The sequence below is a fragment of the Pavona decussata genome, unplaced genomic scaffold, assembly GCF_977016875.1.
Source record: "Pavona decussata unplaced genomic scaffold, jaPavDecu1.1 SCAFFOLD_366, whole genome shotgun sequence".
Classification (NCBI taxonomy): Eukaryota; Metazoa; Cnidaria; class Anthozoa; order Scleractinia; family Agariciidae; genus Pavona; species Pavona decussata.
This window is the reverse complement of record NW_028145742.1, coordinates 706,856-732,072: the sequence shown is the minus strand read 5'-3', so window position 1 is coordinate 732,072 and position 25,217 is coordinate 706,856. Positions and strand designations below refer to the sequence as shown.

Sequence of the window (25,217 nt, the reverse complement as noted above, 5' to 3'; positions counted from 1 at the left end):
AAAAAATACGTTCTCTGTGCAACACCCCATCCCTGGAATGAGGCGTCCAATGCTTGCGTCGCCGTACGTACGCGTTTTTCGTTCTCGTCAAACGTCAGCGACAATGCGTCGCCATTTCATAGCGTTCCTCTGTATTGTCCGCACGTTTAATACCGTCGTCGGGACAGATCGGAGTAGCGTCGTACGTTCATTAACCCGTCGCGTATGATCGGGTAGAGACGAAAAAGTCTCGTAACGTTTCGTTTGTACTCTGTTAGTGTACAACAGTCCAGTCACGTAACCCAGGTTGTAAGTTGGGCGTGTTCGCTAACGGGGCTTGCTGCGTCTCACAGCCTTTTTAAACTTCCTCACGGCTATATTGGCATCTCCACCAGTACCCGCAGTAAACATGGCATTTCCCGTGGGGGTGCCACTTCCGCCTGCGAAGTTGAACATTCCCGGGCCGCCAGTGGTGGTGGTATTCGCGGATGCACCGAAGTTAAATCCACCTGGAGCGGGAGCTAAGGATTGAGATAAGAACAAAACAAGTCAGTATCTCAAGTAAAGTAAAGTTAACGTGAAGTAAAACCTTTAATAAAGTGTCGATGTATTTAGCCTAGGTAGACTAATTGGGGACACTAATAAAATATCGTACTAGTAAAAGTTAGATATTTACAAGAAAGTGATTAAAATTAACGAACATGGGAGATCCTGTGTAGCAATCCAGATAAAAGTAAATTTCCATTGTCGCGTAATTTAACGTGTGTTTCCCACCTTGAGGGGCGAAAACATTGTCTGAAGTAATATATCAAACACGAGGAAGAGTGTTTCCTCCAATTTCCAAACGCCGAGAAGTAGGTTGGAAAAACGAGGCGCAGCCGAGTGTTTTTTTAACCAACTTCGAGGTGTTTGGAAATAGGAGGAAACAGTCACTCGAGTGTTTGATATAGCTTCTCAACTATTGATAATTCTTGGAGAAATTCGAAGCAAAAGTTCACAAAATTTTATGATAATTAAGATCACATTTCTAAACCTCCTTCACGGTAATGATTTGCTTTGATTTGGCTTGATGAATTATTAATGAGTTTGAGAATTGTCGTGCGAAAGTAGTTTACCAGTCAGCATTACGACTATCAAGAATCGAAGAGAACAAGAAACTCACCATTGGCCACAGGACCACCACTCGCACCAAAAGCAGGGGGACCTCCTCCACTGGGTGCAAAAGCAAAGTTATTTGTTCCAGTGGTAGCCTGTGCAGCACCAAAGTTGAAGCCTCCAGTGGACGGAGCACTTGGGGCTCCAAAGTTAAAACCTGCGTTAGGTGTGGCAGATCCAAATCCTGCTTGATTGACTGAGGGAATATGAAAGAAAATTGGTTAATTTGTGGAAAAGAAAATGACAGCTTGCTGTTACTAGGTACCAGACAATTTTTATTGCAACTTGTCTCGCAATTTTGATGTGACAAAAAATGAATCAAAATGTCTTGCAACAGTTTCGTTGCAGTCACCATTGCAAGAAGTAGAACCGACTTCTTGTTCTCGCAACGATTGCGGCAACTTGAGACATGTTACACGAGGCGACGATTCGTGCAACTTGTGCCGCAACGAAATTGCGAGACAAGTTGCAAGAAAAATTGCCTAGTGTAACAGCGCCTTAAAAGAACTGCCAAGGATATTGACTTGAGAACATTGGTATTTTCTTCTGAGGGCAGTATCAGTGATAGAAAGGCTTGTTCAACCTCACAAAACAAACTTGATATCAAGCAGATATGCATTCATTCAGCAGTCAATCAATCAATAAAATAATCAATTAACCAGTCACCTGACCAATCAAACAACCAGTCTGACAGTCAGTCAGTCAGTCCAGTCAGTCAGACAACCAACCACTCAGCTACCCAGCCAGCATGTCAACTGATCAGTCAAACAAACAATCAGTCAGTCAGTCAGTCAGACAACCAACCACCAGCTAACCAGTCAGCATGAGAGCCAATCCATCCGTCAACTGATCAGTCAACCAACCAGTCAGTCAGTCAGTCAGTCAGTCAGTCTGTCGGTCAACCAACCACCCAACTGACCAGTCACTAGCACGCCAGCCCACCCAACCAATCCATCAGGCAACTGACCAATCAAACAACCAACCAGTCAGTTGCGCCCCTACATATTTTGCAGTAGTTCATGTACTTATTTTCTAGACAATTGTACCTGGCGAGGTGAAAAGATTGCTTGAACTGCTGCTGCCATCGGCCTCCATGGTTTCCTCTGAAGGGGCTGGTGTCAGGTTGGATGAACCAAACATAAATGGCTGTCAATGAAACAAGATACACTTAATATCAACAAACTTGTCACAGAGGGCACTTTTAAACGACAAAGATCACAATCATGGTTATTTTAAATCTTGAATGGGATGAACAAACAGCTATGAAAAGAAATTATACACAGCTACTTCCCCCCATCAAGAGAAGTTCAATTAACAAAGAAGACAAGTAGACAATGCTTACAGGAGCTGATGCTTGTTGATTTGAAGATGGCTGTGAGGCTCCAAATCCAGGGAAAGTTGCATCTGGTTTAGCCACCAATCCACTAAATGCAAACGGAGATCCCGCACCTGTCGTTGCTTCGGCGGGTTTTGAGGGGGCAAATGAAAACCCTTGCGCTGTAGAGCCTGCATTAAATGCAAATGGTTTTACTGTTTCTGAAGCAGAACTTACAGGCGTGGATGTTATGCCAAATGTCTGTTGTGCAGGCTGAGTAGTGGAGGATGTCACTGAAGAAACATTGGGGGCACCAAATTGAAACAAAGGTGCCGAGCCACTTGGTGCTGATGGCTTGGCACCTGCACCACTTGGTGTAAATTGAAACGTCGAAGCAGCACCAGTTGATGCTGTACTCGCAGTGTTTGCACCAAATGTAAAAGGTGCTGCAGGGGTTGACACTGGAGCTGCTACATTGGCCATGAAACCGAACTGTGGAGCAGCAGCAGCAGTAGTTTTAACAGGTGCAGCAGCATCTGCCGCAAGACTAAACGGTGATGGAGCTAGGGCTGTGGTGCTAGCGACTTGGGATGATGGAGCAGTTGTAGAGCTTGAGACTGCTCCGAATTGAAATGGAGTGCTAGATGAGGCAGTGCCACCAAGGCTTTGATCAAGTGCAGTGGAAGTAGCAGATGATGATGTTGAAGCTGCTCCAAACACAAACATGGAACTAGGGGCTCCTGAAGGCGCAGTAAAGGAAAATCCTGAACCTGTCAGCAAAACACCGTGACCAAAATGTAAGACTACAATGTAATTAAAAAAACTCCTCTTAAAGGCCGAGTTTCACAGTCAAGCGCATGCGCGAGCAGACCGGCTCAAGAATAAATTGTACGGGTCGACACTAAATTCGATGCGAGCTTGTGGTGGAACAATCTGTTGAAATCGCGCCCGAATTTGGATCATCCGCTCTTCGTTCTTCACTTTTTATAATCTTTGTTTCCTGTTGTAAATATAAGTTCGGTTTTTGTAAGGTTAAAAGTGTTTTAGCATCTGAAAACGACATTTTTGTCGATGGATCGGCAAGGAGACGTCGCGGCCGACCGGCGACGGGACGTTCTGTGGACTCTCTGGAAGCACAGAATTTAAAGCAGACAGAGTGGAGTGGATGTAGAAATCCTGTGTGGTTAACAATATATGTCCACCAAACGTGGAAAATTGGTAAAGAGATAAGTTTGTTTAAAATAGACAACGATTTCGCAGCACATCTGCTTACGCTGGAAATGGCAAAGGTCACCAACTGGCTTTGGATGAGCTTGCGAGGATTTTCTAGATTTCAATCGTACTGTTTGTTCATATGGAAGTCAACTGTCAAAAACGGAGAATTCAACGGACAAACAGCATCAAACATCAGTGTTTTGCTTTGGATGGAAAAAATTGTACAACACTAAGACACGAAGCGAATAAATATGAGATCAAATGTGCGAGTTAGTTGTAGTCGGGCTCGAATAGCGGGCAACAGAAAAAAAAATCCAAAAGATTTGCGGCAAACTACAAAATCTATTGTAAGGTATTCATTTATCTATAAAATTATGGTCATTGCGAATGGCAAACGATTTGCCACCATGGCAGAGTTTTCTCAAATGCATTCCAGCATCTCGGAAGGACGCTCAGTGTTGTTGTTACTAAACGGTCCCATCGCTTCTTGAAGCTTGCGGATTTCTCGTTCTTTGCCTTCTCGCTGGTCTAATAAAATCAGGCTATCGAGCGCACACACTATAGTAAGTTTGTCACTGAATGCTGATGAAATACTGGATTTAAGTACGTAAGTTTGAGGGAGCTTCTCGGCTTTTCTAACCGCGCGTAATGAAAAAAGGTCGATGCCGCGAGATATCGACATTGTACTAAAATAAAACCGTATACGTTCGCATAAGTTCTGGCATTTCTTAAATGTCATGGGACATTCACGCAGCAGCGCTGCAAAATTCCCCATGTGTTTTACATGGACAGCCTTTTTGTTTCTTTCTGAAACGTGACCAAAACACTGGCCGGTCAGTTTTATTTTTATGCCAGCAAGTTATAAGACTTGCCCGCCGTATCCCGCCGGTGTTGTGTACTTGCTTCTAATTGGTCCAAAAACAATTGGCTTGACAGCGATTACATTATCGCTCGCACATGCGCCGAACCGTGAAACTCTCCCTTTAAATGTGTTCTGTAATCCCCCTCATAACTGCAAAGGGAACAGAAGTTGAATGCAAGGACTATTCTCTTTGCAGTTATGCAACAGGAAAAGGATATTTTTGAGTTATCTTTCAAAAACTTATTAATAATTTATAAGCCCACTGACCTATCAAAATTAATGGTAAATACATCACATGCAGCGACTTTATACCGATTTAAACCTCCTTATTAGTATGCGGTGTTTATCACCTGATAAAACACTCTGCATTAGTATGCGGTGTTTTTCTCATATGCTAAATTCCAATGTTCACAAAAGCATAATTATCGTTATGAACTCTACTGACACGCTTTTCCAGGAATGACTTTGAAGCTGTTCAAAACACTCGCAGCACATGTTTTATCGGGTCTAAAAGCACTCGCCTGTGTGTTGTGGTTTTAAACCCGATAAAACACTCCTGCACATTTTTTTAAACATTACTTAAAAAAGAACCAATGCAAACCTGTCTCAGCTTTGGTTGTAGAAGCACCTGGAGCAGTTTGAGCTGGAGCAAATAAATTCACATTTGGAGGAGGGTTAGCATCATCTGCAAAAACATACAAAAAATTGATGTAAAACATTTTTCAATCTTAGTTAAGCTGATGTATTGAGATACTGGGGATCTGCTGCTATTCATTTGTCATTAACCATGAGAACAGGCAATAACAGTACAGTATTCACAAGTCTCACAAGTAGAAACTTTGGATGTAGACGGTGACATTCCAGATGCTTACCACTAGTCTTAATAAGGCAATAGGGTTCACAGGTTGTGCATTACCATCCTGGATAGCTTTATCCAGCAGAAAAAATGTACTCCTACTAATACATTTTGTCTGCTGGATAGAAATTTATCCACTGGGTAACATTATTGCAGTAAATTAAAGGTCAATGAAGACTAGGCAATGAAGACTAGGATAAGCACTGCAATAGGCCATTTGCAAGTTGCTTTGAACCTATTGAAGTGCAAAGCTTTACATGTGAAAATACGTTTTGTTTGCATATGAATGAAACCTAATTTTCATGATAAAAACTATGCACCAAGTTTTGCTTTCATAATGAGGTTCAAAGCAACTCAGAAATGGCCCCGTTGCATACCAAGTGACTAAAATAATCACGATACAGATTTTCAGGTTACTGTTATATTAAAATCTGTGCAGATCTCACCTCTCTTGTCCCTAGCTGTGGGAACTTTCAAGAAGCCCGATTTTGCTGCATCAGCAATGCTCATCCCTGCTCCTGTCTGGATGGACGACTGTTCACTTGTGCTTTTTGATGTTTCCTTCACCTCAGGGAGTTTAAATCCAGTTGCTGCCGCTGATGCTATTGAATTTGGTTTATCTTCAAATCCAGCTGAAAGAAAATAATTATTAGAAGAGATTAAAACATTGCTAAGTTAAATGATTACCTTGAATGTTGGCTGCCTGAGATCTCTGATTACCTCAAGGAGAAATCTTACTTCCCCAGTGCAGCAGCTGTTACAACAGTACATTACTGGCTTCCTCAGACTCAACCAAATTTTAGTTTGCCTTAAGGACAGTGCCTACTAATACTGAAGTATTTTTGTGCGGTTTATGACTACGTGGGGAAAAGCAGATCTTAGCAAGGGCTATTGGAATCCAAAAAGAAAATTGGGGGTAACCATGCATTTTTCAGAGATAATTGAGCAATAATATCTCCTAAAAAATGCCAAAATATAAAGCAATGTATGGGATTTTTTCCTAAATTGAAGCTTAATTATCTCTGAAAAATGCATGGCTACCCCCAATTTTCTTTTGAGATACCAAAAGCATTTGGTAAGTTCTGCTTTCTCCGTATAGTTTTAAACCGCGCAAAAATATTCCTGTATTAGTAGGCACCACCCATAGGAAACCCGAGTATCTCGCGATGCGCAGAACGTATGCGCAGTAACAATAGTAGGTACTGTCCTTAATTAACTGCTGAAGATAGAAGGAGTCTTTAGTAGCTTGAACCATCCAAACGTTTGAGTTTTCAAGGTGCAGAAAAATATTGCTTTTTGCTGGTATGGAAAAAGTTTGATTTTATCAGGTTTCAAGTCATTGAGATGCAGCTATATGCCTATATCTAAGAAGAGGGGAGCAGGTGAAGAAAATATCCATGTACGATTTTTTGGTTGGAATCCACCTCCCCTCTGGAAATCGTAATTACGCGGGATGCCCTGAAGGGGCATACTGTGTCTAAAAACGGGTCGATTTCTTTTTTTTTTTTTTTCTTCCTCGTAGTCACAAATCGGTACATTAATTTATTCATTAAACTCTCCCCTCTCCTACTCGGGATGTAATGTTCTGATTGTCTTCAACAACAGCAGGCCAATCAACATCCATTCTTGTCGCTTTAATCGCGAGGGAGGGGACCCACTCAACCCTACCGGTGTGACGTCAACGCATCATTTGATATATTTATTAAGGACGGATTAAATTGTCGCGCCATATTGTTAACATGTTCTGGACTCAAGTGTGCCGTTTTCAAACGGAAATTTCACCATTTTGAAGCGGTGAATCGAAAGAATAACTTTTAAGAAGCACCCGACATTTAAAACGGTGGAAATCGGTGAGTTCCTGGCGAAGGAATCGTGCTTTGTTTGACAGTCTTAGACCACGACGCGAGACTAAAAAGAGGTCATTGAAAAGCTTACATTATCGTAATGGAATTTCACACATTTCCGGTAATAGTCTGAGTCGCGTAACCCAAGGTAAATAACGTAACGCGATCGTCGTGACTCAAACTATTCCATTAGCAAGGATAGTTTTATCAATCGGCGAAGCATACAGTTGGAATAAATGAATCAGCCCCAGCATCACGCGTAATGCCAGTATAGCAGGCATCTTGTTAAGATTTTGAGTAAGTTCCCTTACTAACGTAAGCCTTTGAGCACCCCTCCCCCTACCACCACCTGAATTTACACTGACCTTCTAGAAGGGGGGTGGGGGGTGGGTGGGGGTATGGATATGTTTTGGAGCCACATAGCTTGAATTGCAAGTAGCTATTCAAAATAGTTGGAATATTTTTGTTTTGTTTTGCAATAACAACAAAAAGTTTATTTCAAGCCTCAGGTTTGAAGGAATGCAACTCAAACTGATAGCAAGTTTGTACCTGACTTAGCAGAAGCTTGTAGAGCCCCAAATGTAAATCCAACTGTGGTTGCTTTATCCTTGTCAGACAAGCTATTCACTCCGAAACCGAAAGCTGGTGCTTTTGTGCTATCATCCTTGCCAATGTGGTTAACAGTTGGTGCGCTAAAACCAAAAGGTGCCACAGCATTTGTCTTGCTCTCTCCTGCCTCTGTGGCATTAGGCTGAGGAGCTGGTGCACCAAACCCGAATGTGGCAGGAAGTTTGTTTGAACCCTCTGCCTGGTTTGAGTCAGACTTGTTATTTTGGTCTCCTGTGTATGAACCGAACGTAAAAGTGACAGAAGAACTTGATTCGCTGGTGGTTTTTGCGTCCACTCCAAATTTAATTGATGATGCAGAACTGAAATTTGCATCTGATGAATTATTAACTCCAAATGTAAAAGGTGAAGAAGAAAATGACACACCAAATCCCTCACTGGTGATTTTAGCAGCTGGCTTTGCTCCTGGATTTGGTGTTTGACAGGCTGCGCAACTAGAATCCTCTGGTTTGTTAGTTATCATACAAGTGTCGCAAGTCCAAGATCCAGAAGGTTGGGCAAACTTTGCTGCTAAACTATTGTCAGGCACGACGACATTCAAGGAAGTGCCAAATGATGGTGCTGAAGTTGTTTTTGTAGTGCTGGTCGCACCTGGTCTTGACGACTGGCAAGCTACACACTTGGTGTCTGTAGATTTATTCTGAACAAGGCAAACATCGCAACTCCATGTATCCGCAGGAGGAGCAAACTTCTTCATTAAATCATTGTCCAAATTAACTACTGGTTCAGAGGACAGTGATGCTGGTTTAGCAACTGGTTTAGGAGTCTCAACACATTTAGTTTTACTTGCATCGTTACTAAGCATCAAGTCGTTACTTGTGGCTGGTGGTTTCTTAGGAGCTGGTTTTCCGGTGGAAGGCTTGGATGATTGACAAGCTATGCACTTTGTATCTGTAGCTTTGTTGGACACTAAGCAGGTGTCACAAGTCCAGGAACCAGGTAATGGAGCAAATTTATTGAGAAGATTGTTGTTGGGCTCCAGAGATTTTTCTGTCTTTTTTGACTGTCATGGAAAACACAAAGCACAGCATTATTTCACTAGCAACTTTGTGGTGTTAACAATAGGCCACGATCACACTACTCTTGCAAAGTTTAATCATTTGATATGTTTGAATGAAACCAGGTTAATAGGGTAAACTAATACTGTATCCACCACTGTGGAAATGGCCTTGGGAAGGAAGATCAGTTTACCACAGTAAACTCCATCTAATACTTAAAAATGTCATGCTAAGTACGAACTGTGCCGTCAATTATTAATGACTAACAATCTGGCATTAGAGGAGATCAAGTTCAACTTTTATACCATACCCAAGACCCATTACGGTATCACAAGGCCTATCAGAAGAATTTTACATATCACAGTTAATATTCAAAAATAATCTCAGCAATGGAGTTAATTTTCAGTGACTTCCTTACTGAAAGCAGGGCAAGAACATCACTTTAAATACATTTTACCATCAAAAGCTACACTGTATAGCCACGAGCTGTTAACATACCTCTACAACAAAACTATTGTCTTTCTTGTCTGCAAACAATTTCTTATCACTGGTTACATCGCTGAAAAGATAAAAACAAACAAACAAAAAAAACTTAGAGAGTTCTGTAACTGGTCAAATTAATTGATCATCAATATTATTAAGTTTTAATTTTCGTATCAAAAGTTTTGGGGTTTTCGTCTAAAAATTAATCATTAATTTGGAAAAAATTAACGAAACTTGTTGCATCATTCAAATATATGAACTTGTACAAACTGATTTTAATCCTTTCTCACCTTTTATTGACAGGTTGGCTAAAGGAGAATGTAATCTGACAGAAAACAAATTACAATGAGTCAATATTACAATATGCAATTGAAGGTCTGAGAGCATAACCGACTTATGTCGAATTTTAGCGCGGCTTTCGGTTTCGCACAGATTTGTCCGAATTTTGGCTCTCCCTGGTTTGGAAAACATTTCGCGGTTTTACAATCGTGGACAAAACTCCTTGAGAAAACCAAACACCAACAGAACAAAAACCACTTCCTTACTTCTTCCTCCCACCCCCTCCCCCTATGCAATGACAACCGAACACAGACAGCCAAAAAACCACTCACTTACTGTTTCTCCCTTCATAATTCTACCACAGTTACTTCTCCCTCCCCCCCTCCCCCTTATGCAATGTTGATGTGGGAAGCGATGCTTGCCAGGAAACTGTGCGGGACCCAAAAGACAACATTGAGTCGGGGGGGGGGGGGGGAGGGGGATTTGGTAGTTTGCTTTTCTACAAGTGAACGCGCTTGGAACGCAAATTTTTTTATAGGTTTTGTCCACGTCAGACTCGTTTTCCAAATTATCGGTAGGCTAAAAGTTTCCACTGTCCACGAGCCATGTTTAGTCGCACCAGTTGTTGTTGCTATAAGTAACGTTTGAGATGATATCATGGTTTGCTTTTGCGGGTTGTAACAAGCCCAAAATAGATCAAGGCAGTCGGGATAAACAACTTGCGTATCGTACTGGCTAGTTGCTTTCGCTTTTGTTTGGTGAAGTTTGAAAACGCACGACATCTATGGATCTTTTGAAAAGTTACGAAATTGACGAATGCAGTTCACAGGAACTGGTGGAAATGTTGTCCAAAGAATCCCTCCTTGGTAGTGATGACTGTGCCGTGGCGAATTTTTCAATTTGATTATTAAATCCCGCGGGAGCATCAGAGACAAATCCCGCCATATACAAGGTGTTTTGCAAGCCTTAGTTGTGGTTTGCCAGGCTTCAAATTCAGTATGTAACGATTAACTTGACAATTTCAAGGCAATGATTCAATAAAAGTACGATTAACATAGATTTTCAACGGTTAACACCGACTGGTGGTAAAAAGAATAGATAGTCTTTACCTTTTTAATAGAACTGTCGTTAATCGTTGTTAATCGTTGAAATGGCTACATGTCTTCCTGTTAATCGCGTAGAATGCTAGTATTTTGCGTTATCAAGAGTGATATGTCGACAAACGGGACAAAGCTGGATTTTACGCCAGGAAATGGACACATTTTCTCTTGGAGAATGTAACTGTTTACATTTGGGACATTCCTGTCACGTATGTAGTAGTTTGTAACAGAATCAAATAAAAGCGTGACAGCATTCTTTTCTTTGCTCCCGCGAAAAACACCGCTTTCGTGTGCCGTGTTTCAAAGACAGCGAGTGTATATTGAATACAAGTATTTAATCCTCAGTGCATTGTCCTTTTGGTCATCCAGTGTCTATAATGTTACCGATATATCTTTACAAGATGGTAAAATTTCTCAATGGCATCAATACGAAACACAAAGCGGCGTGAAAAAATACTGGACAATGGTTTTCAATCGAATTGCAGTACACATACAAAAGTTTGGACAAATCCGAGCTACATCGAAAAACGGGCTGAAATTCGACATAGGTCGGTTATGCTCCCAGCCCTTCAATTGAATATATGAATATTATATTTATATATTCATTTGGTCAACCCCGTAGGGAATAGCTCATATGAAGGTCTGAGAGCATAACCGACTTATGTCGAATTTTAGCGCGGCTTTCGGTTTCGCACGGATTTGTCCGAATTTTGGCTCTCCCTGGTTTGGAAAACATTTCGCGGTTTTACAATCGTGGACAAAACTCCTTGAGAAAACCAAACACCAACAGAACAAAAACCACTTCCTTACTTCTTCCTCCCACCCCCTCCCCCTATGCAATGACAACCGAACACAGACAGCCAAAAAACCACTCACTTACTGTTTCTTCCTTCATAATTCTACCACAGTTACTTCTCCCTCCCCCCCTCCCCCTTATGCAATGTTGATGTGGGAAGCGATGCTTGCCAGGAAACTGTGCGGGACCCAAAAGACAACATTGAGTCGGGGGGGGGGGGGGGAGGGGGATTTGGTAGTTTGCTTTTCTACAAGTGAACGCGCTTGGAACGCAAATTTTTTTTATAGGTTTTGTCCACGTCAGACTCGTTTTCCAAATTATCGGTAGGCTAAAAGTTTCCACTGTCCACGAGCCGTGTTTAGTCGCACCAGTTGTTGTTGCTAACGTTTGAGAAACGTTTGAGATGATATCATGGTTTGCTTTTGCGGGTTGTAACAAGCCCAAAATAGATCAAGGCAGTCGGGATAAACAACTTGCGTATCGTACTGGCTAGTTGCTTTCGCTTTTGTTTGGTGAAGTTTGAAAACGCACGACATCTATGGATCTTTTGAAAAGTTACGAAATTGACGAATGCAGTTCACAGGAACTGGTGGAAATGTTGTCCAAAGAATCCCTCCTTGGTAGTGATGACTGTGCCGTGGCGAATTTTTCAATTTGATTATTAAATCCCACGGGAGCATCAGAGACAAATCCCGCCATATACAAGGTGTTTTGCAAGCCTTAGTTGTGGTTTGCCAGGCCTCAAATTCGGTATGTAACGATTAACTTGACAATTTCAAGGCAATGATTCAATAAAAGTACGATTAACATAGATTTTCAACGGTTAACACCGACTGGTGGTAAAAAGAATAGATAGTCTTTACCTTTTTAATAGAACTGCCGTTAATCGTTGTTAATCGTTGTTAATCGTTGAAATGGCTACATGTCTTCCTGTTAATCGTGTAGAATGCTAGTATTTTGCGTTATCAAGAGTGATATGTCGACAAACGGGACAAAGCTGGATTTTACGCCAGGAAATAGACACATTTTCTCTTGGAGAATGTAACTGTTTACATTTGGGACATTCCTGTCACGTACGTAGTAGTTTGTGACAGAATCAAATAAAAGCGTGACAGCATTCTTTTCGTTGCTCCCGCGAAAAACACCGCTTTCGTGTGCCGTGTTTCAAAGACAGCGAGTGTATATTGAATACAAGTATTTAATCCTCAGTGCATTGTCCTTTTGGTCATCCAGTGTCTATAATGTTACCGATATATCTTTACAAGATGGTAAAATTTCTCAATGGCATCAATACGAAACACAAAGCGGCGTGAAAAAATACTGGACAATGGTTTTCAATCGAATTGCAGTACACATACAAAAGTTTGGACAAATCCGAGCTACATCGAAAAACGGGCTGAAATTCGACATAGGTCGGTTATGCTCCCAGCCCTTCAATTATTACGTTGACTTCCTGGAGATGGCTCTTACAATGAAGGCAGTCAAATTTACAATACTTAACCCAATCAACGTTCTTAAATCACTTTCACTCATGCCAAAATGCACACCCTCCCAACTCCCCTGTTTCAATGTTGTTCTGAGGGTCAGACTATCTTCCACCTTAATAGGAGATCTGAAATTTATAATTTCAATTTTGAAATAGACTGAAGAAACTATTGTCATATGCTGTACAATTTTTCAACAAAGCAATATTGACTTTGGGGGTGGGGAGTGCATGGGATATTCTTATATTATGTTGAATCATCTTGTTCTATTTATCAACAATTAGAAGCTGTCTCCATAATTTTGACCAGGGCTAACAAGAGACTTTTGTCCTTTATGTGAGCCAGTGACACCACTTTCCTTTCATGTCACCCCTGTCTGCCAATGAAAACTGTAACGATACCGGAATGTGACATTGTATTGTGACACTAACTTGCGTGATCTCGATATGTTAATTATAGTAGTGTAATCAACACCTCTGATTACCTCACGCATATTGGGTGTTTTTATAAGAGTACTTTATTGATTCATTGTAACTCTAAGAACACAGAAGCCTGCAATAAACTAGGAGTTGACTTGCACTCGGGTCTCTCTCTATCTATCGTTCCGACGTACGACCATAAAACGTTACAAAAACATAATTCTCACCAGTGGCCAGTTGACAATGCTTTGATACATTATGGTTGTGCTTTCCTACCAGTCCAGTCAAAACAAGATGCTGTTTAGATGAGTATGGATGAATAATACATATTTTTTTCTACCCTCACCTTGTTCGAGCTACTCTGACTTGCCGTAATTGATTCTTGTGAGAAAGCAGCTACTTTTTCGGTGGGTTCCGAGAACTTGAAGTTATTTTTTGTCAAGTCTTCAGTTTCTTTAGTGTTGGCTGTTGAGAAGGGCTGAAAAAAGAAAGAAGCAAATGACGTTATTTAGCAAAACCAAAAAGAAATTAAATTCAACACAACAAACACCATTATGGGTATCTAAGAAGGAATTCATTGATCCTTTCATATAACATGGCCAAATTTCAATTAATTACCGCAAGGTGTCATGTTAAACTAATAAAATGTTAGAAATTTCATAACCAGTTACTTCACGTTTTGTGTTCAAAATGGCCTTGTTCTCATCAAAGATGTAAGAAGTCAGAGTTTTATTACACCTTTGTGTTCACAGTCTTTCTGCAATTGTCCACAACTGCAATTTTTCAATTGCCAAGAATACTCAACTAAACACACACTAAAAGAAAAACAGCTGGCATAATACAACTTTGTTTTCTAATGTTAGAGCCTAAGAAGGAGATAAATAGTACTGATAAGAGAATACAAAAGCCACTCATGCCATTTATCGCTAAAACAGTGTATGCCTTCAGTGGCAGTTTACCATTGCACTTGTGGTTGAATTTGTCGTCCCAGTCTGAGAAGTGGGTGAAAATGAAAAGGAAGGAAGGGATTTTCCATTTGGTAAAGTCAGCGGGACGGCAGCTGTCACTTCAGGTATTGGATTAACAACCTGTAGAATAAACCATACAAGGGATATTACTGAGTTTGAGAACTATGGTACAGCACTGGGAGATAGATCACAATATTACTGAAAGGGTGCCTGGGAAACAACCCTAAGAAACTTCTGTGAAAATGCTACATTCTCCTTCCAAATTACCTCGTGTTTCCTCGTAAAAGAGGGAAGAATTTGACGTGAGATCAAGAGTCACTTGGGGCCTTTTTCCACCCACCACTTCAATTAGTGTCAAAACCTTAAAATACCAAAGGAAAGGTTCTTACTTACCTCATTTTCACTCCTATTGTCACCTCTATCTCTTTGTGTGTAATGACCTGTGCTCCTGGAACTTTTGACTTTTCCTCCCGCCTTTGTGTTAGAGGATGATGGTGAGAGAGAAATTGGCAGAGGTGTTGGAGTAAATGAGGACACTGAAGGCTGAAAGGTACAAAGATAAAGAATAAACCCAACCTTAATACAACCTCATAAACACAACCATGTCCCTTGGCACACACAAAAGCTCATGCAATTTCTTGTATAAAACCTCAAAGATACAAGCACATTTTTTACCTCTCCTCAATGCAACATAAACTTGTACATTTGTGTACTACACCAACTTATACAATACCTTGGAAAATGTTGGAACGGTTGTGGTAGCTGTAGAAAATCTGAGGAGAGGAAAACATCTGATTAGTGTTGCAAAACCGACAGAAACTTGGATAACTCACCAAAATAGTGCTTGATAACTCTAACTTTTATTTTTGAAGACATTTGTCCAGACAAATTCTTTCAAAGTATGATTTGTGAAATGTTGTAAGACCAGGGCCACTTTGCACTTAGCCAAAATTTTCTGTTGGAAATTCTGGAAACTGTCCGCGTCAAAATATAATATTTTCCATTTGTTCCAAACTTGCAATTTCATTGGTAGATCAAAAGCTTACGTGATGGTGAAAGAACACAACAAAGTGGAAATGGAACTTTTGTGCAAAAATTAACAGAATGGTAATTTCTACTCTGACTTGTTGGAATGGAAAAAACCTAGAGTACCTCAGAATGTTGTCCATTAATTCCAGATTGATCTGTGTGTTGCATGCATTCCAACCAGTTGAACTGAAAACTTTGGCTAAATGGAACATGTCCCAGGTCAAAGATAGAAAACTTACTGCTCCAAGCTGCAACTGTTTTGGTTACCACAGTAAGTGGAGAAGCACAATGGCATCTGAAATCGTCACAAAGGTCACCAGTCCTAAGCAGTTTCTTTTCTTCAAGAGTTTTTAGATCCAGACAAAGAGGAAAGGTTTGATAATGAGAGTGAGGCAATTCACTCAACATTTCTCTGCTTATATGAAGACTTAAGAACAGGTGTCTATGATTAGAATAATTTTTGTTAAGTAGCCAAGGAACACGCCATTTTCATTCCTTCATCTCAGAATGGTCATTAGGTTTCTACTTCACAAAATATTCTTGATGTCTCAACAAGATAAAATTTTTTTTTTTTTCAAAATTGGCAAATGGTGACCTTTGTATTACAAAAGGTCATCAACACCCACCTTGAAAAAAAATTGAGCATGGAACCCTGGCATTGGAGTAATCATTTTACTTACAAAGAACTTGATGAAGTGGCACATTTTTCAGGAGTAACAGTCTCTTTTGGCCTTAACTGGGAGATAGACGCTTGTTGGGGTGCAGAAAGATCTTGTACTGGAGGACCAGGAAAGCGAGCCTGCAAGCGATTAAAACAACTGTGTAAGACATTTCTGATATGTGAGTTACGCAATTTAAATAATGTGTTACACACAACCATGCAAAGCAAACTCTTGTGAAAGCAGAACATTGTTGGAACTACGTTGAATTGAAAAAATCGTTATCTGTGGTTCTGATAAATCTTTTCAGTATTCAAATAAATTTAACTGTTTCTCTACAGTGGCGAAAATTTTTGCTTCAATTTTCAAGCACAGGGAAAAGCGATTTTCTTACCTTCAAGCTACGTGGAGAGCCTACGGCTCTAGATGGGATACGGGGTCTTTTTCTTTTAGCAGGCTATAAAAGAAATACATAGAAAGTTTGAGTATTGACAGAAGAACCAGTGATCATGATTAAGTGACAAATGAAAACGAAAAAAAAAAAAAAAAAAAAAAAAAAAAAAAAAAAAAAAACATGACATAACTCACAGAGAAAGATAGTGGAGAAGATGACGGAGAGATGGGCGGTGTTGGAATTTTTCTGGCATCCTGCGGAAAACAAACAATGAAATACTTTAATTCAGACTGGCACTAACATTGTGAAAACTTTAAACAAAGAAAGCTAAATTAATTAACAGATTGAAATACTTACAATTAAAGGTGAGGACATGCTTTCTAAGGCTTCCAGTATTCTCTTTGCTGTTTGGCTAGTCACACCACTACTTCCAGCACCTAGATATGCAACAATTTTTATTATCCAGACTTCAAATGGAGACCGGGATGAGTTTTTATATTTTCATTTAATCAGAGGCACATCACAAGAAAGATCATATTAAAATTAGTCAGTTTACCAAGTTTGAGGTCCTGCCATTAGATTTCAACCATGTAGGAGGCTTTCAAAAATCAGAAAAATTAGAGACTTTTGTATGGAATTTGGGTGACCTCTGACAGGTCACAGCCTGGTTACTATGAAATAAAACATAACCAAACTTGGTAAACTCAATCATTTTTATGTGATCTTTCTGGCGATGGGGTTCATTTCTTCACACAATGCAATTTGAACAATGTGTAAACCAACAAGGGTCCAGTCCCTTTATGAACTGCGGAACGGGGAATAAAGGTAGGTAAACAGACAAAAACAACAACAGGGAAAGCTTGTGGAAAGTCAGACAGCTTACTTGAAACTGGCTTGGGCGTGATAACTTTTCTTGTTGGTTGAGGGGCCTACAAAATAAATACAAGGTCTGAAAATTAAGGAATATTTACAATAAAAATTTCTATAATTTGATGAGTCTTGTTAAAAAAAAAAATGCTTTCAGGACAAAAAATAAAGTTTCCACAACACCAAAGACAATATGGCATTACTATTATTTTCTTGATTTTAGAAGGTTAAATTTATTACCTTGACTGTTACCAAACAAGAGAGTACTTTTAACCCTTTAAGTACTAACAGTGATCAGCATCAAATTTCTCCTTGTAATATCAATGATTATTCAATCCCTGAGGTCATGAGAATTAAGGATATGATCACCTAAGGTGAATTCTTTTTATATTTCAATAACTTATCCATAGTACTTTTATAAGAAACATATGGGGACAAGATAGGAGAATTTGTTTTAAAATTAGGGGATGAAGGCGTAACCTACCTCTCCAAATGTTGGAGAACTTGTTCTCGCTCTCTTGTAACCTGATGAATGCAGTGAGGAAGCACCACCAAATGATGTTTTTCCACGATAAAATGGAGAGGAAAACCCACCAGCTTGGGGTGGCTTGGGCTGATAAGGAAAAAATTATACACAATGAAAACGTGTTAACATTACAAGTACAGACTACATGCTCTGGGTTCAAAAACACTTCAGAAAAATTCAATGAAGCCCAACACTCAGAAATTATGAGCAGAGGCTATAGAATGTTGCCAGGTGTTAGAGGCAATAATTATTTACATCCGAGTACCAGTTTGCTGGATCCTTGTAGGCAACAGCCTTGGGGTACCCATTGTCCTGCTGAGTTTTGGAAATTGTCCCAACATTTTTTGCCAGGATTGTAGTTGCTTGCAATGGGGAACTTTTCAAATCTTTACGTTTTTTAATGTTCAAGTTCAGCTTCAGTGTTCAATCTAGAAATTAGTCAAAGTGGGTTATATGTCCCACATGGCATTTTAAATTGGGTTATTTAAAAAATGGTCTGGGTCAAACTATGATTTCATTTCAGGCTATAGCTAGTAAGCACACCTATTTTTTAAAATTTACTTTTATTGTTGCCTGCTGCTTTGGAAGTACTTATATATGAGGTAACTTTTTTGCATCAGTATGACTCCACAACAATTTCATTTTGCATCAGAATAGAATATTCCACGTCAATGACGCAAAAACATGGCCTAGATTAAACACTGGGCTGTTAGTGAAATGGCAGATCTATTGCTGAACATCCCAAAAGATTGCCTAGATCAGGGGTTTAATTTAGGACTGGGCACCAGGGAAATAGACTGTCTATAAACACAACTTTGCAACGGTTGCCTTTAACATCTTAACCGACTTTTTCCACAAAATGACATACCCAACATGTCCAGGTGTACTAATCTCTTGCCTGTCTGTTAAAAATCTTAATGAATCCCCTGCTAGATAAGTATTATTTCTCCACCAATCAGGCAAGTGACCAGAATCTGACTTTTTGAAAGACCTGACAAAGATTTGTAAAGTGGGAGAGAGGGGGTCATATTACAGGTTAAACTCAGCCCTTCTGAAATATTTTACAATCATAGGTAGCAGCGGTGGGTTCCCTTGCCTGTTACAATGTCTACCACACTTCAAAAAGGTTGGGAAGTTTTTTTAGTTTCTCAAAAGTTACAGAAAAAGAATAAAACAGGGGAACAGCTTTCAGTTTGAGTTCTTTAAGGAGGTTAAATTAACTGTGGTTCAGATAATCAAGAAACCATTAAAAGTATAATAATTTATAACAAACAATACGCATACATCATTATAACATCATATTAAATCAAAGTAACTCACTGGCAGAGGGGAACCAAACGCAGAAACAGAGAAAGATGGTCTGTTTTTAGGCAATGAGAACGGCTGCGGACCAGGTCGAGATTCAGGGGATGGCAGGAACAGCTGTGGTCTGGACTTGTTCACTGCTTTTGACGTTGAAGCTTCTGACATGGGTAATGGCTCACCAAATATTGAAGTGTTTGCCCTTCTTTTACCCCCGGCGTTTGAAAACAAGGCAGGAGTAGAAGTCAGGATTGAGTCTGGCTTACTCTTTTCGTGTCTGTCAACATGGAGTATTGTCAGATCTTCCTCCTGTAGAGGGTACAGATAAGGGCAGTTTAAGGTGACATTAATCTCACCTTGAAGGAAAGCACCTTTAACTCAGTTGATTGAAATCAAAACAAAACTCATTCCCTCATAAAAAGAGCCCACTCGCTTCACTATACAGGGTCCTCAATAATGACTAGGTCCCACTAGTGCAAGAAACACAAACACAAGCAAACTAGTGTGAGGCATGCAGTGTTTTTGATTTTTTGTGAGCACATAAATTTTGCTTATTTCACATCGTTTCCCATTAGTGAAACAAGCAAAACAATCTTATATATTCACAGTGTAGATGAGCTAACATACTTCAGTAACAGACAGAACTAAAACCTTACAGGAAATGCACTACTGGGTGATGGGGGAGTGCAAACTGGAATGGTAGAGGTACAGGAAGAGAATGTGAAAGGAACACAGTGAATGCTATAAGAAATGCATTCACATTTTCAGGGGAATGCATTCTTAAAGTCCACAAATTCTAGTAGAATGCATTTCTTTACTGTAAGAGAGCTTTAAGATTCTTGAAAGTCCAGTCATCACTTACTACTAAACTTTGTACGTTTAGCAGTAAGCTTGAAATCAGAGAAGTTTTAAACTCAAACAGTACATTATACGATGTGTAACATCAACCACTGTACAAATGCTAGTGACCTATGACCACACTGTTAGTGTATGCAACACAGGCAATGAACTCAACCAAACTATCCCTACTCCCTGGCGAGCAGGGATGGCACAGTGGTGAGAGCACTTGCCTCCCACCAATGTGGCCCAGTTTGATTCCCAGAATTGATGGTGTTCATAGGTTGAGTTTGTTGCATGTTCGTTCTCGTCCCTGCTCCAAGGGTTTTTCTTCAGGTACTTCGTTTTCCTCCCTCCACAAAAACCAACATTTCCAAATTCCGATTCAACCTAGAATGCATGATCATCTTTGAACGAGTTCCTGGAGAGCTCTTTAGTGCTTCATGGGTTAACAAATTTCATTTACATTTTTTTAACATTTTCCTGATTGTGTTTGACCATCAAACACAGCTGATTTTGAACCAAAAAACAAATCTGAATATTTGATTTCACTTGATCCCTCAACTGTTTTATCATTGCATAATCAATTTGTGATGTACAAATTCTAGTAAATTCTTTGGAGCATTCACCAACAGTAGTCACTATTTGCTCAAATCACTCCCTAGAACATTATATACATACCATCACACATTTCATTCACATAAAATAATTCTAAATATCAACAAACTGTGAGCATAAAGTAATAATATTGGAAAGCAAGCTTCACAGGAAGTTGAATGAACGTTTCGATTCAACAAGGAATTAAAATGTACCACAAGCTTAATATACAGCTGGAAGAAAGAACCGTTTTGGTTAAGAATAACTAGGCACAGGGCCATGATAGTTTGACTGGTTATTAAGTAAGAGATAAGGTTATATGGAAGTGCGAAGACCTAACAGCATGTCAAAAGAGCTTTCTTTCTCCGAATTCTCGGCAACTTATCATAATTTACCCTCGACCTTCATTCAATTAATTACAATTCGGGCACAGCACTTGCACGAAACAAATTTTTAGCTCTGTTAACAATAAAGCCATGATCATTACTCTCCCATTATCACCATCTAAGCAAGACACGAAAGCTATATTAATTGTACTGCTACAGTAAGAGTGTGACAAGCTTACCACGACAGTATCTAGTTGCACGCTCTCAGTTTCTCGCCTCGAGCATGGAACTTCGCTCTCAAATTCCTCCGATCTAGCCGAACTTGTGGACGGTTCTCCTAAACGATCAAATCCACTAGATAAGCCGAACGTTCGTGAAGGTCTTGAGGTCGAAGGGGTATCCCTAGATATCTCACGTTCTCGTAAAACAGAAGAAAAATATCCAGGCCCGAACGAGGATCTCAACTGTCCGTTACCCACTTTGCTTGTTGTAGAAACCTCTGACGGTACACTTGAAGATCGCACGTTAGGATTTGAGCTGGAGCTCTCTTCGATAGTTTGTAACACCTCGTTATTCTCGTCTTCATCATCAGCGTCTTCGATTTCTACAGCTTGTGATCTTTGATTTCCTTTAAATAAATCTACCAGCCAAGCCGGGGAGAAGAAATCCTTCACCGTTTCGATAACCCCCTGCAACAGGTTAAAGGGAACGAGTTAAAATTACCTTTCCAAGCAGCAGCGTAGGCTCAGTCGCAGGTAAAATGACAAAAAGACTTATTTAAGAGCAAATAAATGTCATTTGTTTCTGTTAAAACGAAATAATTCAATCAGTATTTGACAAAGTTCGCCTCACGTACCTTCTTTCGCCCTGGTGGACGAGAATACGGTTTCGCAGATTGTCGCTCTCTCGAATATCCACGGATTTTGTATGAACGAGAGCCGCCAGCACCAGGCTGGTCTCCCATGGTCAAAGGTACTCCTCTCCTTTTTATATGGTTGAAAAATCTATAAAATACACTAAAAACTTCGTGGAAAAGTAATAAAACTGCAGTACGGTTTTCCACACCACATGCGACACACGACTTAGTTCGACCGCCTCTTTTCCGGAAATATGATTGGTCGAATCAAATCACGTGCTAGTTCAAGATTCCCAACTACCACCCCCTTGAAATATTGTTTAGCACCTCAGGCTGTTTTATACCTGCAGAAAATTTTTGCTGCATACGAAATGCGAAGTATTGTGTAAGAGAGTGGACGATGGCCTTTGTTCCGTTATCATCCTTAACGTCATAAAACAGCTTGAGCTGCAGAGTAAACAGCACGCGATATACGTACTGTGTTTAGAAAAATGTTGACTTTTCGTGTAGGTCGTAAAAAAAATACACTTCAAAATTCTCTTCATCGTTTATCACACGACGTGTCTAAAGGTCAGATAAAGTGAAGGGTTATTTTTTTTTTGTCTCTACTGTAAATACCTGAGTTTTGAATTGTTGATTTCTACGGACAAGTTGTACGGGACTTCTCTTGGAGCGAAGTGCAGTGGGCGGGTGTTTGACTTTCATGTCACTTGATAATTGACTTTCAAGGTAGAAAGATGGATAAACACATACAAACTTTTTTAGGATGCCATCAATAGAATCAAAAGCAGTTAGAGCCATCTTGTCCACACGACACCAGAGGAATACACTGTTCAAAGGTACCTTTCTGTGGATATCTTTTCGGAAGGTCTCAATCGGCTCAGAAATTCGAGTTAAGTTTTAACAAAATCTCAAGTTTTCGCTCTTCGGCAAAATGTCATCTCAAAATTTCGTAACACTGGAAGACAAATTTCTTTTTTCTTTTTTTTTTTTTTTTTCGGAGGCGCATCATATCTTGTTACTGTGTCCGCTAGCATTTTTGTAAAACCAAATTCGTAAATAAGATTCCATCCCCTAAAACTTTCTGTAACTTAAATCTTCAGCTAATGATCTGAACTCGTCACTCTGTTTTAGCTCACACAAATATCTCTATAAAGGGCCATAAAACGACCTCCTACCCCACCTAGAGCTGTAGGCTCTCCAAAACTTGAAGGTAGTTTCTATTCGATTCTATTTGAACGCGTCCGCCGAACTAGCTTTCATCCACAAAAGTTTGAATCAGGCATCATAGTTCAACTGCAATTGTCGAGCAATCTATTATACGCACCTGTTTCAGTTCCACTCTGACTCGACCAATCAGTAGCTCGACTGTATTCAGCTGAAAGCCAGAAATTGCCGACGGTTAAAAACAATTAACTTCCTTTCCTTAGCGGATTCGACGCAAACCGCAAAAGACGGACGATAGGTTGAATTCTTTGTAGGAAGTGTAAAGACTGCTTGAAGCAATATTCAGCACAGGATCTCCTTCTTAAAAATATCGAAAGCTGCCAAAAATGAAGTCAATTTTATAGTCAAGAGTTCAAAATGGAAGTCGGGGTTTCGCGATCTTCTTCCAAGTGGGAAAACTATAAGGTATGTTGGCATTGATGCTGAAAAACCAAAAGGAAACAGAAACATATATTCACGGGAATACGAATTTAAGAAAGTTATATCAGGATAAATGGTTTAAAAACTTTAGGATGGAAAATAAAATGGATTTCTGACCTATTTTATATCCTTTCAAAAATGAGCTGGGAACAGTAGATAATTAAGGAGCCAATGAGAAATGAAAAACAAACAGACAAAAAGACGCCGAAACAAAGCGATACTGTTAAAATTCCGAACGTAAGCCCTCAGGCTTCTTTCGGGGGATAGGAGGAGCTTATTATTCATGGCAATTTCATGGTTCAAAATAGGTTTCCTTTCGCAATAAAAAGGATCGTAAATAAGCTTTAAAACACTTAGCAAAATTGACTGAAATTTTACTTCTTTTTTTTTTTTTTTTTTTTTACTGTCAGGTTACTATCAAGTAATTGGCTTAAACAAACATTTACTCGTCTGTAATACATGGATGCTTTGGTTTACTGAACATCAATATTCAATTGCTCGGAGTGAAATAGAGCGCGTGATTCTAATCAATGACATGCTAGCAGAACTAGCAGCCCGTGAAATAATCAATCAATAGGATAGCCGGCCCGCGGAAATCTGATGTTCTTAAAATAAATATTAGCCCAAGAAGCGAAGTTACGCACAAAAGTCATTGAGATTGACGCTCACGAATGACCAACATACTGGCTAACAATACAACGAGAACAAGCTGTTTGTTAATGAAGTGGAAGAATAAATAAGAGTTTTTTTTCGCGGCGTACTATCCATCCGGGCATTTGCAACCGATGGATATGAACACTACCACGTCACGTGATCAATTTAAGCCAATAAGGCACGGCGAAAGTTTAGTGGGGAACTACAATTCACCATAGTTTTCTGTTGCTGGACTATGGGTTGATAATTACTCCGCGGTAATTTGGTACTCTTACAACAAATTAGTCCAAGAAAGAAAGCTTCGAAGGGTACAAGCTAGTTTTAAGGACATCAAATTTCCAAGAGTCAGCTATCAAACCGATAATCCCGCGACAGAAACACTCTTTTTTTTTTTTTTTCAATTGTTCATAACCTCGTTCCCAGTGCCTCTGATTATTTGGGTGAATCGTTTCGCATGACAAAAAAAATTCGGGCGGGGGGAGGGTGGGGTGAGAATGGGTTCGCACGCGTGCAAGACTGTTATTGGAGAACACTATTTCAATTTCACTTTTCCCGTCATGAAAGTGTTTATTATATAAAAATGACGACATGTTTACATCTATTTCTCAGACCAGCACTCAAGCATATTTTTTATGAAATTATGAAATAACACCTAATTGAAGCAAACACTATTGACATAAGAGTCCCACCCAGTTCTTGAAAAATCTTAAATCAAGAAGCATATGGCTCCTATTTAAATTATTTGAGTACGCATAGTACTAATGATTACTATTTAAGTTATAGCTTCCAATAACCCGATGACAACTAGTAATTATATTTTATTAAATAATTGTATGTGTATATATAAATTTTATCTTTAAGAAAATTTTACGGCGCCCTCATTTTTAACCTAGAAAAATTGATTATACCAAAACTTCCCCCTGCAACTGCCCACGGAAGTTTATAATATAACTTCTCCCAACTAATTCTGCAAGAATAATATAGAGACAAATTAAGAGAATTTGGACCTTGATATTGGGGCTTGTTCACCTTTCACCCCCGTTGCTCCAAAAAGTACCGGAAAATAAATTTAACCAGTCTGAAATGTTGTAGACCAACTGGACAAATGTTATAAAAGCATTCACCTTCGGAACACAAACAGCA

General features: G+C 39.6%; 1 protein-coding gene across 1 annotated transcript; it reads right to left on the bottom strand.

Annotated features, from left to right (window-relative positions):
• On the bottom strand, nucleotides 1-22,020 carry LOC146452583 (uncharacterized). Its single transcript, XM_085097324.1, has 22 exons — nucleotides 21,774-22,020; nucleotides 21,157-21,606; nucleotides 19,176-19,466; nucleotides 17,814-17,942; nucleotides 17,346-17,391; nucleotides 16,820-16,899; nucleotides 16,657-16,716; nucleotides 16,463-16,525; nucleotides 16,090-16,208; nucleotides 15,114-15,153; nucleotides 14,774-14,923; nucleotides 14,372-14,500; nucleotides 13,759-13,890; nucleotides 9,625-9,659; nucleotides 9,350-9,410; nucleotides 7,776-8,856; nucleotides 5,829-6,014; nucleotides 5,128-5,211; nucleotides 2,477-3,219; nucleotides 2,181-2,280; nucleotides 1,142-1,330; nucleotides 1-500 (listed from the first exon to the last, which is right to left on the bottom strand). The coding sequence occupies exons 1-22, from the start codon at nucleotides 21,879-21,881 to the stop codon at nucleotides 307-309; spliced, it is 4,470 nt and encodes a 1,489-aa protein (XP_084953450.1). The 5' UTR covers nucleotides 21,882-22,020; the 3' UTR covers nucleotides 1-306.
• Nucleotides 22,021-25,217: the final 3,197 nt, after the last annotated feature.